The 15,127-nt window shown below is 57.8% G+C and overlaps 1 protein-coding gene across 5 annotated transcripts; it reads right to left on the reverse strand.

The window, feature by feature from the left end:
• Positions 1-1,506: 1,506 nt before the first annotated feature.
• On the reverse strand, positions 1,507-12,398 carry ZBTB17 (zinc finger and BTB domain containing 17). Of its 5 annotated transcripts, none has more exons than XM_085558488.1 (17): positions 12,251-12,398; positions 10,811-10,889; positions 10,273-10,352; positions 8,320-8,526; positions 7,976-8,158; positions 7,548-7,712; positions 7,359-7,469; positions 6,749-6,987; positions 6,514-6,656; positions 5,760-6,060; positions 4,445-4,532; positions 3,854-3,970; positions 3,656-3,776; positions 3,361-3,491; positions 3,070-3,285; positions 2,082-2,171; positions 1,507-1,884 (listed from the first exon to the last, which is right to left on the reverse strand). In XM_085558488.1, exons 4-17 carry the CDS (start codon positions 8,522-8,524, stop codon positions 1,607-1,609), a joined length of 2,388 nt encoding a protein of 795 aa, XP_085414614.1. In that variant the 5' UTR covers positions 8,525-8,526; positions 10,273-10,352; positions 10,811-10,889; positions 12,251-12,398; the 3' UTR covers positions 1,507-1,606. The 5 variants fall into 5 exon arrangements, with proteins under 5 accessions (XP_085414614.1, XP_085414613.1, XP_021393559.1 ...); XM_085558487.1 differs by having other exon boundaries at positions 10,247-10,352; XM_021537884.3 differs by having other exon boundaries at positions 10,791-10,889.
• Positions 12,399-15,127: the final 2,729 nt, after the last annotated feature.

Genomic DNA, 15,127 nt, shown 5'->3' on the forward strand with positions numbered 1-15,127 from the left:
CAGACATTGTACGTCCAGCTGGACACTGTACATGGAGGTAGCTGGACAGACGCTTTCCTCCTCCATCCATGAGCATAAATGTCCCAAAAATGCACTTTTTGCCCCCAAGGCCCCACTCCAAAACCAGCGATTTCACACCCCTGCCCTGCCCCCTCACGCCCCCCTCACGCCCCTGCCCCACCCCCCTCACACCCCCGCCACGCCCCCACCCCATTCCCCACTGTCCATGGGTTTGGAGTCGGGATTGGGCTGGACCCTTCCCCATTCTCAGAGCCTGGGCTGGAGATGGACACAGGGATGGGCCCGGACAGATGGACATGGGGCTGTGGGGTGTGAAATTGCTGGCTTTGGAGAGAGGTCTTTGGGGTGAAAAGTGCATTTTTGGGGCAGCTATGGCCATGGGTGAAGGAGGATGTCTGGCTGGGCAGGTGTCTGTCTGTCTGCATGTACAATGTCTGTGTGTCCAGCTGGATGTACAACTGTCTGTCCAACTGGACATGCAATGGTCCCTCTGGCTGTGAATGTAACCAGCCATGTGTCCATCCACAGAACTGTCCGTGTCCAGCTGGACATGTCCTTGTCCGTGGCTGTCAAACCATCCCTGTGTCCATCTGTCCATCCATCCATCCGTCTGTCCAGCCATTTCCAGTGAACATCCAAACACCATGTCCAGGTGTCCGACTGGACGGTGCATCCTGTCCTGAACCCTCCAGCCCCTCCAGGCTGGGGAGGAGGGACGAGGACAGAGGGACACATGGATGGACAGACACGTGTCCAGGTGTCCAACTGGACATGAAAATGTGTCCAGCCCAAAGGTGACCTGTCCATGTGTCTCTGCCACTGTCCAGCCATCCACGCAGCTTTCCGCGTGTCCATCTGTCCCTGCAGCCATCTCTGTGTCCATCTGTCCCTGCAGCCATCTCTGTGTCCATCTGTCCCGGCTGGAGGTGCCCCTGTCCGTGCGTGTCTCCATTCCCTCCCTGCCCTGGGGAGCAGGGGGAGTGTCCAGCTGGATGCTCAGACAGGGGCAGATTTTGGGGGTCCTGCAGCCCCCAGCCCCAGCAGGAGGGGACAAGGCTGGAGCCAGCGCGTCCCCTGGGATAGGGACAGACAGGGATAAGGATGGACAAACAGCCCCCCCTCCCAGTGCAGGCCTGGGGGTCCCTTCTGGGTGGGTCAGGACAGGCTCCCCTGCCTCACCTCCATCCAGCAGCACCTTTTTTCCTGTTTTTACCCCCAAACAGAGGCATCTCCCCTGCCTCCACACCCCTCCCTCGGTGGGGGTCAGCCTGTGAGTGTCTTCTTGGGCTTTACCCCAAAAATGCGTATCTGCTGTTCTGGGTGGGGCTGAAAACCTTAAACCACCGTTTTTATCCTTTTTCATCTCTTTTACCACGTCCCACTCTCAGCAGTGACTGGAGTCTTTCAGTCCCCCCCAGTGCGCTCCAGCTCTGCAGGAACCCCAAAACATCTCCTGGGCGGGAAGCCCTCCCCGAACACCAACCCTTACAAAATATTGCATTTTATTCCATCTCTTTCCTTCCAGAAATACACTTTTTACACCATTTCCGAGCTGTCTCTTAAATAAAGGCTGGGCGGGGCGGGGTCACTCGGGGGGCGGCGGCGGCCCCTCGGCCGGGGGCGCCGGGGCAGCGGCCGGCGGCGGCTCGGGGCCGTCGCGGGGTCGGAAGAGGAGCTCCCCGGCGGGGATGACCTGCTCGGCCGGCCAGCCCGAGGCGCCGTACGGCTGGTAGAAATCGGGCTCCGCCTGGAACATGACGAGCGCCTGGGCCGTGTGGATGCGCACGTGCTGCGCCAGGCTGCTGGCGTCCAGGAACTTCTCCCCGCAGGAGTCGCAGGCGTAAAGGATCTGCGTGTTGGGGTCTGCCGGGGGAGAGAGAAACACGGGTGAGGCGCTGGGGTGGTGCCATGGGGTAGGAAACACATTGGTAGAAAATTCTGTAAATCTACATTCAAATTCTACAGGAGGGGAGCTGCCAGCCCGTGCTGGTACTCCCGGAGGTGCTGGGGTGGTGGGATGGGAGGAGCCAGCCCGGTATTCCCGGTATTCCCAGTCTCACCTGCCTCCTGCACCTGCTTCACCGCTTTGGTGATCTCGGCTTTAAGTGCTTCAGTCTCATCCGCCGTCACCGCAGCCGCCACGGGCACCACTGTGGGAACAGGGGGGGACAGGGACATCAGGGGACAGGGACATCAGGGGGACCTGGCTGGGCAGGAATTTCCCCCTGACCGTGGATCCTGCCCAGTGCCGAGGCTGGGAGCAGCTCCAGTGGGATCTGAGGCTGCCCAGACCTGGGTGCTGCACCCTTGGGTAAATCTCCAGCCCAGACCTGGGTGCTGCACCCTTGGGTAAATCTCCAGCCTTTGGAGGCTCCAGGACCTCCAAGCTGCACCTCATGGAAAAGCCCCAAACTGCCCCCCAACAAATGAATCTCCTTTTTGGGGTGACTCTCAGGCCCCTCAAACTGCACCCTGTGGATAAACCTCCCTTTCAGGACCACCCCAAGGCACCCAAGCTGCTCCCTAGGGATGTTTCCCCTCTGGAGGAGCTCCAGGGATCCCCTAGGCTGCCCCTCACAGAAACATCTAATTTTCGGGGTGTGTCCTGGAATCCCAAGCTACTTCCTGGAGATTCACTCCCCTTTTAGGGTGGCTCCTGGGACCTCTAAGTTGCACCCCAATAAATCAACCTCACTTTTGGGACAGTTCCAGGCCCCTCCAGCTGCTTTTGGGCTGACTCACGGAACACCCAAGCTCCTCTCCAGGGATAAAATCTCCCTTTTGGGATGGCATCTGGAACCTCCAAGCTGCACCCATGGGTACATTTCCCTTTTGGGATGCCTCCTGAGTCCCCTAAGAGGAACCCCCAGAAATGAACCTCCCTCTGGGGACAACTCTGGGACAAGCCAGTTGCTCCCTATGGATAAGGTTTGATTTCAGGACAATTCCAAGATCTCCCAGCTACCCCACACTGCTAACCTTCCCTTCTGGACGGCTCCCAAGCTGCCCCCCATGGATGAACTCCCTTTGGGGGGTTCCCCAGCTCACCCGTGAGCTGCGTGACAGCGGTGGCAGCCAGCGCCTCGGTGGCCAATGTCACCATGTCATCGGACGCCACCGTGACGATGTTGACCTCGTCGCCCTCCTCGGGCTCCAGGATTTTGATGCCAGCCTTGCCCTGGTGCACGGTCTTCACGTGGGAGCGCAGGTTGTCCACGCGGTTGAATCCGCGCCCGCACTTGTCACACAGGAACGGCTTCTCCCCTGGGAGAGGACAGGGAACGGGGTGTGAGTGAGGGGGAATGCCTGGGGCAGCGCAGGGCCCCGGGAGGTACCCACCCGTGTGGATGATGATGTGCTTGGACAGGTCGCCCACGTTGACGAAGGCTTTGTTGCAGACGGTGCATTTGTGGGGCCGGATGTTGTCGTGGTGACGGATGTGGTTGGCCAGCTGGCTCGACTGGACGAACCTTGGGGAACGAGGCCACGGTCACCACAACCCATGGTACCACCCTGGCACCTCCACCCTCCCTCCAGAGAGCAGCACCTGGCTGCAGAGGGCGAGTGGAGGTGCCCCCTGATACTCCACCACCACCAAAGTGCCCCTCCCAGCATTCCCAAGGGGAATCCTCACCTCTTCCCACAGCGCTCGCACACGTAGGGCTTCTCCCCGGTGTGCTGGCGCACGTGGGCGATGAGGGAGCTCGCCTGGGTGAAGGCTTTCCCGCAGATCAAGCACTGGCACGGCTTCTCTCCTGGGGAAGCACAGGAGCAGGTGGGTGGGGAGCACGAGGGGGAGGAGAGCCTCGGGGAGGCAGGAGCGTATCCGTACCCGTGTGGATGCGGACGTGGCGCTGCAGCGCGCCGGGGTCGGCGAACTGGCGCTGGCAGTGCACGCACACGTATGGCTTCTCCCCGCTGTGGATCCGCAGGTGCCGCTTCAGGTTACCTGGGAGCAGGGCAGGCTGAAGGACATCGGATCCTCCTCCCCTTTTCCTCCTTCCCCCAGCCCCAGAAGCTCCCTCGGGAAAGCCTGGACTGTGCAGGGATCAAGGGAAGTTGGCTGCACCATGCCTGGGATCAGGCAATACCGTGGAAGTGGAGACAGCCAGGACAAGCACCCAGTGTTTGAGGGGATCAAAAGACTCCATTGGGATCATCCCAACCCACAAGCTGAGAGAAGATAGGAGGAGACATCCCTATCTCCAGCATTTGGATGAAGATTCCAGGAATTAATTCTTTTCCAGGATGAAGATTCTCTTTTCCATGAGGAAAACCAGGAATTCATGCAGCACAGCCATGGCACCGTAAAGCTGGGATGAAATCCTTCCTCTGGCTCTGATCCAGCCTCAGAATACTCCCTGCTCCCCACAGACCATCTAAGTCCTGTCACCCAGCCCTCAGCCCCCCTCCTCCCTGTTACCTGACGTGGTGAACTGCTTCCCGCACTCCCGACACTTCAGGGGCCCATCTGCAATGTGGATCTTCAGGTGAGCCTTCAAATTCCCCACCTGGGGATGGAGAACAGGATGGAGAAAGCCCCAAACCACCTCGTCTCCCTTCAGAGCAACCCAAATCCCCATGGAACCCTTTCGGAGTGGCCTCTGGGACCTCCAAGCTTCACCTCATGGATAAACCACTCTTTCCAAGCTCCAAGACCCCCAAACTGCATCCCATGGATAATCCACCCTTTCAGGACTGCTCTGGGACCCACAGCTACACCTCCATGGATACACCACCGTCCCAGGACCATTCTGGGAGCCCTGAACTGCATCCCATGGATAATCCACTATTTCAGGACCACTCTGGGCCCACAGCTACACCTCCATGGACACACCACCATCCCAGGACCATTCTGGGAGCCCTGAACTGCATCCCATGCATAATCCACCCTTTCAGGACCGCTCTAGAACCCCCAGCTACACCTCATGGACACACCACCATCCCAGGACAGCTGTGGGAGCCCCAAACTGCATCCCATGCATAATCCACCCTTTCAGGACTGCTCTGGGCCCACAGCTACACCTCCATGGACACACCACCATCCCAGGACCATTCTGGGAGCCCTGAACTGCATCCCATGGATAATTCACCCTTTCAGGACCGCTCTAGAACCCCCAGCTACACCTCATGGACACACCACCATCCCAGGACAGCTCTGGGAGCCCCAAACTGCATCCCATGGATAATCCACCCTTTCAGGACTGCTCTGGGACCCACAGCTACACCTCATGGACACACCACCATCCCAGGACCATTCTGAGAGCCCCAAACTGCATCCCATGGATAATCCACTATTTCAGGACCACTCTGGGACCCACAGCTACACCTCATGGACACACCACCATCCCAGGACCATTCTGGGAGCCCTGAACTGCATCCCATGGATAATCCACCCTTTCAGGACTGCTCTGGGACCCACAGCTACACCTCCATGGATACACCACCATCCCAGGACCATTCTGAGAGCCCCAAACTGCATCCCATGGATAATCCACTATTTCAGGACCACTCTGGGACCCACAGCTACACCTCATGGACACACCACCATCCCAGGACCATTCTGGGAGCCCTGAACTGCATCCCATGCATAATCCACCCTTTCAGGACCACTCTGGGACCCCCAGCTACACCTCATGGACACACCACCATCCCAGGACAGCTCTGGGAGCCCTGAACTGCATCCCACGGACAAATCTCCCTTCCAGGACCACCCTGGCCCAGCTTCCCCATCACACCTGGTTGAACTTCTTGTCGCAGTGGGGACACTTGTGCTCCTTGTCGGTGTCGTGCGTCTCCAGGTGGCGCATCTTGGAGGTGGGGTCGGAGAAGGAGCGCCCGCAGTAGTCGCACTGGTAGGGCTTCTCCCCGCTGTGCACCAGCTGGTGCCGCTTCAGGTTGCCCGAGGTGGTGAAGAGCTTGCCGCAGTCCTCGCAGCGGTAGCGGGCCTCGCCCGTGTGCCGCTTCTTGTGCAGGTTCAGCAGGCTGATGAGCCGGTAGCTCTTCCCGCACTCCTCGCAGCCGTACGGCTTCAGTGGGCTGGGACGAGGGGGAATGTTACACCCAGCACCGGGGTCTCGCTGCCCCAGCCCGAGGGCCAGCCCCAGCCAGATCCAGGAATCACGGAATGGATTGGGAGCTCATCTTGTTCCACCAGAGCCCACCCGCCACTAGGCCAGGTTGTTCCTAGCCCCATCCAACCCTGAACAGTTCCAGGGATGGGGAGTCCATGAAACAACACGAAAAGGGAAGAACGATTTGGACAATGCTCTCAGACACAGGATGGGATTCTGACAGTGTCTATGCAGGGCCAGGAGTACAACTCGATCCTTGTGGATCCCTTCCAACTCAGGATTATTCTGAGACTGTGGAAGAGGCATAAAGACAAATCTCCTCCAGGATACTCCAACACACCAGTGGATTTGCAAAGGATTCCACCATTCCCAGAAAATCAAACACTTTTCAGGTGTCTTTCCCTGGCTCCACCCATACCTGTGTGTCTTCTCGTGGGCCTTGCAGGCAGCTGGGTCGGAGAAGGCTTTGCTGCACTCCCTGCACGAGAAAGGCTTCTCCCCGGTGTGGATACGGATGTGCCGCTTGAAGTTCCCGGTGTGGGTGAACTCCTTCCCGCAGTCCTAGGGATGGAGGGACAGGCACTGTCACCCTGCTGTCCCCGAGGCACCCGGTGGCACCGGGAGCTGCTGCCCAGGAGCCCGGCCGGCCTCACCTCGCACTTGTGTGTGACGGAGCCGTAGGCCTTGGACTCGGTGCGGTCGCTGTAGGTGCCGGAGCGCAGCAGGCGCGGCTCCCCCGAGTTCTCCTGCCCGGAATCCGTGCTTCCCGACTCGTTATCCTCAGTGTTTTCCCCGTTCTCCAGCTGGGTGGGCTCTTCCTCGGGGATTTTACCCTCATCTTCCTCCTCCACTATCATCTCCCCCTCTTCCTCCTTCCTTTCCGGCTTCATCTCTGCAGGACGGTAGAAAATGGGGATGCTCAAATTTGGGAGTGACAGCAGAGGCACAAAACCCACCTGTATTTCCTAACCTAAGGATACTGGGATTAGGCATCCCTTGTCCCCAGGGAAATCACAGAAACATCAGAGTTGGAAGGGAAGTGAAAGCTCATCCATCATCACCTTTGCTTGGAATCACTTTGCATTTGCAGGTGATTAGCCCTGAATTCCCAAAGCCTGTGCAGGCAGAGGAGAATTTTCCAACTCTCCTCACTATGCTCCATGAAAACCACTCTGTGCCTCACAAAACTCCCACAATTAACCCCACAGATAACGAGGGTTCAAGCCCTGCCCAGCTTTGTCCCAGCCCCGCTCACCAACGCACCTCCTGTCCCGGCAGTGTCCGTGAGGCTGTCGCTGCCCACCGCGCTCTCCGAGGGCTGCGGGAGCCCGGGAACGTCGGCCTTGGGATCCTCCTGGATGGCAGCGCCTGTCCCTGTGAGCGCCCGAGTGTCAGGACAGGGTGTGCTGGGGGTGACAGCAGGGCCCAGGCTGTCACCTCTCGCTGGCTCACCTTCCTGGCCAGCCGGCTGCTCCGCAGGCGCCTCGGGCTGCGCCACAGCCTCTGGCTTCTCCTCCTTCCCCTCGGTGTCAGGAGCAGCTGCTTTGGCTTTGTCAGGCTCCCCCAGAGCTTCTGCCACCACCGATGGCTTGTCATCAGCCGCCACTTTGTCAGCTCCTGCGAGGGAACAGGCAAAACCATCCAGCTGCTGCTGCTGCCAGCAGGATTCCCAAATCCCACAAAATTCACAGAAGTAGCAATTTTTCAACTGCTGGTGCTGCCCAAGAGGATCAAACCCTACCCAGGCACACCAGATGCACCTGGGGACTGGGTTTGCAAGGTGACCAAGGAGCCTAAGTGGATAAATTTTGGACTGCATGAAGCACAAGTGGGTAAATCTTGACTTTGCCAGGATGAGGGGAAGCCAGGAGGGTACATACCAATCTGCTGCTGGTTCACCCCAGGGGGATTTTCTGGGGGCACAGAGAGAGATTTGAGTGCGTTGCAAGCGCTGACGATCTCCTGCATCTGCAGGAAACCTGCCACAGCCAGCACATCCTCCACATTCTCAGGGCTCAGGCTCAGCTTAGCTGTGTACATGAACTCCAGAACCTGGCCCAGGCCTGCAGGGGAGGTGACACAACCAGAAATGAGCCCTCACCCCTCACTTTTTCATTCTGAAATGCTCAAAATAACAAGCTGAAGAGCCTCCCTCACAGCCCGAGCAGGGAGCTGTGTTGTTTAAGGAGCTAGGAATAATCCTGGATAAAAACCCCAGGCCTACCAGCGGCGTTGCTGATGTCCAGGTGCACCACGTCCTTCTGGTCCACGAAGAGCATGCGGAAGTAGTCGCTGCAGGCGGCCAGCACGGCCTTGTGGGCCTTGAAGTCGATGCCGTCCACCACGAAGGTGCAGTCGCAGAGCAGCCCCAGCTGCCGCTGCTGGTTCAGCTGCTCCAGCACCTGCTGGCTGTGCTGCGGGAAATCCATGGCTGTGGGAGGCAAAAAACACCACAGGGCTGGGGGTGAGGTGTGTGGTGAAACCACCCGAAGGGGTTGTGGAGGAGGAGAGATCACAAAACACAACCTGACTGCCCTCGTGGTTAAAATACAGCCTGAAAAGGTGAATTTCAGCTCCTCTCCTGGCTAAACCCAACCCCAAACCCTCGGCTAGAACAGCCACGACTCCAGCACTGGGCTAGGAGGAGTTGATGGAACAGCCACGATGGTTTCAGCAACCATGACAATATTCAGAACACAGCTACTGCTCCTCAGCTGGTCCAAGCAGCAAGTAGGAACCTTGTCACCTCTGCAGACACAGGTGCCATCATCCCTCCTCTGTGTCACAGCTCCTGCCAAGGCCACAGCACAGAAGTGTTCATCCAAACCTTCCAGCCCCTGCTCTTCCAGCTGCTCATGTCACGATACTGAGGAATTTTTATATTTTATTATGTGTTTGGAGAGAGTTCTCCACGCCTGGAGCACAGCTCTGCCTAAGGAATGCTGCAAATTGCTGGAAACATGGCAAAACCCCAATCTTCCAGCAGGTCCTTGTCAGCAAAGTGCCACACTGTGGATTTTCTCCTGAGCTGCATCCGTAGGCTGAATGAAGGTTTTCACTTGGCTTTGTCTTCCAACAATGATTCCGGTGCTGAAGGGAATTGGGAATTGTTTCAAGGGATTGGCAAGGAGGGAGCAGAAAGGAAGCAGTGACTATCCAGTTATTGTTCATGCAGGAAGTCTCCAAAGCTCTGGACACTGGAGCAGGAAGGTTACAGCTGGGGAAACACTCCAGGATTCCATGCTCGGTGTCTCTGAAAGTTTCCAGCCCATGGAAGTTGTTTTTCCACTTCATCACCTCTTAAATCAGGAGTTTCCAGCCAGGAACAAGCGAGAGGTTTGGATCCACAACACCAGGCACTTCCAGCTCCGGTTCCTTCCGTGATCAGTGGTCAGAGGGAGCCTCCTCCTGTCAGCTGAGGGTGCCAGCAACACTCGGGGAAGGATCTTCCTCCCCTGGATTCCTTCCATGGGCATTCCCAGTGTGGGTGAGAGGCCAGGACCTCTCTGTCAGCATCGGATCATGCACAGAGAGAGGAAGTCTGTTCCACTCCATTTTGTTGTTGCAATGAACTCCCTGCCCTGGCTTTCCCCCAGCTCACCAACCTCTCCCAGCCTGTCCCAAAATACATCCCTGACAGCCAGAAAAAACAGTACTTGGGTGAAGACACTGCACAGCATGGCCCAGTGTGGTTTGCAAAGCTCTGGAGAAAAGGGGAAGCATTTTCCCTGTAGGGTAAACAAGGCTGTGCTCCCTGCTCGGAGAGCTCTCTGCGCAGCAGGACCTGAGGAATCCTGACAGTTCCATGCACTAAAAGGGTATTTTGGGGAATTTGTGGGAGGCACTTTGCATCTGAGTGATGATTGTTAACGTTCCAGGATTGGACTTGTCTCAGCTTTGCTCCCCAGCTTTGAGAAGGAAGTAAAAATCCAGGGAACTCAACTCCTCCCCAAAAAAACTTCCTATTTTCTTCAGTGTACCCTGTAATGTCTCGTTCCAGCTCCCTTGGAAGCGCAGCAGGGAGAGGCTTGGATGAGCTCTCTATACCCATGCCCAGCCAGTGTCACCCTTACCCACTACAACCCCTGACTCTGAGGTTTGACAATCCCAAACACCTGGAGCCAACCCCCAGGAGTGGTGCCCGAGCTCACCCCTGTGCTGTGGGGAGCACAGATACCTGGAGGATCGAGGGCCAGAGGGTTCTGTCTCTCCTCCAGAAATTTTCCAAGTGCTCAGGTCAGTCTCTACGCAGCCATCCTGGGAAAAAATGGGATGGAAAAACTCAATTTTAAACCTCCAGTCTTGGGTGCTGAAGGTGCAAAATCCCCGATGCAGAACTGGGCATCCTCTGGATTTCCCCTCAGGGGACACGATTCCCCTCCCGGACGAGGCTGTTGAGTCTCTCATTATCCAATTAATCATGCAGAAGTTCATTATGAGCCCACCCACATCCTCCACACAGATAAATACAGCAGCTGCAGTCCCAGGGAGCTTCCCACGCGAGCTCTGCTAAGCGCTCTCGCTAATTAGCCACATTACCTCTCCCCTTCCCTGCCATGAGAACCTATTAAAAACCCCCAAACCTCCCTAAATTGGGAAAAAACAGTGAGTTAAACACTGCCTTTCCAGGCTGTCAGCACCCAGCCATCCATGCTGGGAAGATGAAAGGGAAGAGGGGGTTTGTTTCCTGCCCACCGTCAGCTCCTGCCTCGTGCCTCAGCTCGGGGAACGGCGCGGCCCCAACCCTCGCTGCCTCTGCCCACAGGGCTCTGTCCTCATTTCCAGGAACGGATCCTGCAAGGGTTTTCATGAAAAAAACAAAGTTTGGAGCTGATCTGAGCAGAGCAGCTCCACATAGTAATAATAATAATAATAATAATATGGATCATGGAATAGGGAAGGGCTGCAGAGCTTGTGGTTGGAAGCGGAAAGCGAGCTGTGAGAAGGGAAATGAGCACAAAAAGGAAAAAAATGTGGTGAAAAGGAAATAAAGTGAGAAACACGTGAGAAGAGGGACATCCTGACACCGCACAGGGAACAGGCATCCTGAGGATGCCTTGGCTATTTGGATTTCAGGCTTTTGGATGTGCTGGTGCTCCTCTGGAACCCCAGAACACTTGAACATCACTTGAGCCTGAGATCTGCCCTGAAACCCCTCCTGTGTCTGCAGCACCCAGGGATGGCCAACCCTTGTCTCCTTGGGGAAAAATACCCTTTGGAATACTGGCTGAGGGCTGGAATCTCGGGAGAAGCCCCTGATGCAGAAACAAAACTAAGGAAACGCGGCTGGTGCAGGAAATGTGCCACCCGTGCCGGCCCGCAGAGGGCAGGGACAGCCAGGAGGGGCTGTCACCTCGCCAGAACAAGGCAAAATACCATTTTCCTTGCGGTTTTCCCTGTCCCTGAGGTGCAGGGGAGCTGGCTCGGGGTTGTGACCCCCATTCCCCAGCAGCGGGAGGATCTTTGGGTGGCCCGAGGTGGCCCCAAGCCCGGGGGACACACGGCCTCGCCCATGGCCTGGCCCGAGTCCCCTCAGGGCCGGGGTGGCAGGGACAGGGACAGCCGGGCAGGGGCTGCGAACGGGAGCCGCTCAGGGCGGCCCCCCGCTCCCCTCACGACAACCACGAGCCCCCATTCCCCTCACGACAACCACGAGCCCCCATTCCCCTCACGACAACCACCGACCCCCATTCCCCTCACGACAGCCACCGACCCCCATTCCCCTCACGACAACCACCGACCCCCATTCCCCTCACAACCACGAGCCCCCATTCCCCTCACGACAACCACGAGCCCCCATTCCCCTCACGACAACCACCGACCCCCATTCCCCTCACGACAACCAGGACCCCGCTCCCCTCACAGCAGCCCCGACCATATCCAGCAGCCCCTCGTTCCTACCGCCACAACTCCCCGTCCCCCCCAGGACAGCCAGCAGCCCCCCGTTTCCCAGGGCCCGCCAGCGGGACCACCCCTCCCGCAGCGTGCCCTCAAAGACCCGGGGGCCGCGCAAAGAACCGGGGTGACCCCCAAAGCGGCTCCGCTACCCCACAGGCAGCGAGCCAGGCCGCGGCCTCCTCCCCTCCCAGCGCTCGTGTCCTACTCAGCGCTCTCCCCAGCCCCTCCAGCGCTCTCCCGGGGCCCCCACGCCGCACCTGCCATGCCGGGCCCGGCGGGGCCTCACCCGCGGCCCGCGGCCCTCACCGTGACACCGACCAGACAAAGGGCGCCGCCATCTTGGCGCCGGGCGGAAGCGGCGTCGCCCCGGCCCGCCCAGCGGCGGCGGCGCCACTGCGCGTGCGCGGCGCGGCCGGTCACCTTCCCGCCCCTTCCTGCCGCAGCGGCGCCGCCATGGCAGCGGGGGGGCGGCGCTGGGAGAGCGGGGGGAGACATGGGGGGCACGGGGGGGCCGTGAGGGACCCAGAGGGGCCGTGAGGGACTGAGGGAGACATGAGGGGTCGAGGGGAGCCATGAGGGGCACAGAGGGGCCGTGAGGGACTGAGGGAGACATGAGGGGCACGGAGGGGCCGTGAGGGACCCAGAGGGGCCGTGAGGGACCGGGGGGAGCCATGGGGGGCACAGAGGGACTGAGGGAGACATGAGGGGCACGGAGGGGCCGTGAGGGACCGGGGGGAGCCATGGGGGGCCATGAGGGACTGAGGGAGACATGAGGGGCACGGAGGGGCGACATGAGGAACCCAAAGGGGCCGTGATGGACCCAAAGGGGAGCCATGAGCCACCCAGGGGAGACATGAGGGACCCAGAGGGCCATGAGGGGTCGAGGGGAGCCGTGAGGGGCACAGAGGGGCCATGAGGGACACTGAGGGGCTGAGAGGAGCTATGAGGGGGACAGAGGAGCCATGAGTGACCCAGGGGAGACATGAGGGGCACTGAGGGGCCATGAGAGACTGAGGGGCCATGAGGGACCAGGGGGAACTGTGAGGGGCACAGAGGGGCCATGAGGGACAGAAAGGATCCATGAGGAGTTGAGGGGAACCATGGGGACCCTAGAGGAGCCATGAGGGGCCATGAGGGACAGAAAGGATCCATGAGGGGTCGAGGGGAGCCATGGGGACCCCAGAGGAGCCATGAGGGGCCCAGAGGGACAGAAAGGATCCATGAGGAGTTGAGGGGAGCCATGGGGACCCCAGAGGAGCCATGAGGGGCCCAGAGGGGCCATGAGAAGCTGAGGGGAGCCGTGAGGGGCTGACAGGAGCCATGAGAGACCAAGGGGAGCCGTGAGGGGCCATGAGGGGGCCACAAGGAGCCATGAGCGCAGCGGTGAGGCTCGAAGGTCCCGGTGCCGGCACCGCCGCTGCGTTCATCGCTAGCCATGTTCCCAATCACCACATCATCCCTGCTTAAACCACCCCGAGCTGTCCCAGTGCCTGACCACCCACTCCGTGGAAATTCTCCGTATATCTAACATAAACCGCCCTTGCCACGACTTGATGCTGTTCCTCTTTTCCTGTCACTTGTTCTCTTGGCTCCATCCTGTGAGGGAGAAGGTTCCCAGTTGTTGGAAATAATACAACTTTCCTAACTAATTTTTAATTAGTTCTTTTAGTTAATTGCAAGCAGCACCCACTTTCGGCCACTACTAGTTAAGTTTCTACACAGACTCTTGTTACTCAAATCATTAATCACCAAAACCTTCAGTTTGTTAAAAGTAGCCCTAACAAGATTCTATAAAGCCAAAGGCATTTGAAGATTGAACATTTGGGATCCTAAATTTATGGCCCTTCAAGGACATTGGAGTAGCCAAAAAATGGAGAGGAGATTAAGGCCTGGAAAGCTGGAGATTTCAAGAAGATAAAAGGACTATAGAAATCAATAACCAGCAGAGGACAGTATGTTAATTAATGAGGAGAATTATGTCTTAGAACCGATAAACATTAATTTATTTGTTTGCTGACAATGTATAAATAAGTGGAAAAGTTTTGTATCTGCTACAGGACTACCTTTGATCCCCTTGTCCAGAGATGTGTTAAACTTTTGATAAAGAGTTTAACACGTCTCAAAATCCTGTTTTTTTCCCCCCAGCTTTCCTGCCATGAACGAGCTGCTGTCGGGTGTGTTTGGGGCCAGGCTGATCCCTCTGCTCGTCCCCGCTGTCCCACAGCGATTCGGGCAGAAATCGAGTGTTTTTTCCCAATTTTCTTCCTCCTTCCTCCGCACCTCCCCGGGCCGGGGCCGCTAGATGGCAACCGGTGACCGGCGCTGGGTGCCGGGGTGGCTCTGGGGACTGATAGTAAAAGGGTTTTAAAATCACGGGGATTTAGGGTTAAAAGGAAAATTAAGCTTAGTAGGTCCTGAAAAGATAAATAAATACCCTAAGTACATGAAGACTTTGTACCTTGCTAGAACTGCACCTGTGTAGCTAGTACATGACAAATGATATAATTGTTAGATGTGATGGTTGTTTAGTAATTAAATATAATTACTGTTTGATCGTAAGAACTGTGGTCAGGGACCTAAGAAAGATCACGAGAAACTCATGTCAATGTATACAACAGAACAATATAAGTTTAATAATGAATATGTAAGTTGTATAACTATAGAATATAAAATACGTTCAGCTCGAAAGCCGCGTCGGAGTCAGATTCGGGTGTGCACCCCTGATTCGCAGAGCTCTCAATAAAGCACTGCAGGGAATCACACCCCGCGATTTTGTGTGCTCCTGACCGCTGACACCGCGGCCGGGACCCGGCGGCCGCCGCCCCCCGGGCCCCCCGAGCCGCACAGCCGCAGCCCGGGCTCCGAGCCCTTTTTCCCGCAGGGATTGCCCGGCGGAGGCCGCGCCTGGGCCGCTGCCAGGCTGCGGAGCCATAAACAGGCGCTGCTGTTGTGGGTACACACACAGCCCGGCCCTTCCTCCCCCCAAAACACAGCCCTTGGGTTCGCCTCCTCATCCCCGGCTCCTCGGGGCATCCCCAGGGCGGTGGGCGCAGGTGGGCGAGGGGAGGAGGAGGAGGGCTTGGTGCCCTTCCAGGTGGGTCGGCAGCCGGACAGCTGAGGGAATGGCTCTGAAA

Source organism: Lonchura striata, chromosome 21 (genome assembly GCF_050655825.1).
Source record: "Lonchura striata isolate lonStrDom1 chromosome 21, ASM5065582v1, whole genome shotgun sequence".
Taxonomy (NCBI): domain Eukaryota; kingdom Metazoa; phylum Chordata; class Aves; order Passeriformes; family Estrildidae; genus Lonchura; species Lonchura striata.

Coding starts and splice junctions, on each gene's coding strand:
- ZBTB17 (XM_085558488.1), bottom strand. CDS start 8,524: ATGGATTTCCCGCAGCACAGCCAGCAGGTGCTGGAGCAGCTGAACCAG. Junction 6,988..7,358: donor GGACACTGCCGGGACAGGAG/GTGCGTTGGTGA, acceptor ACCGTCCTGCAG/AGATGAAGCCGGAAAGGAAG. Junction 3,971..4,444: donor GAAGCAGTTCACCACGTCAG/GTAACAGGGAGG, acceptor CCCTGCTCCCAG/GTAACCTGAAGCGGCACCTG.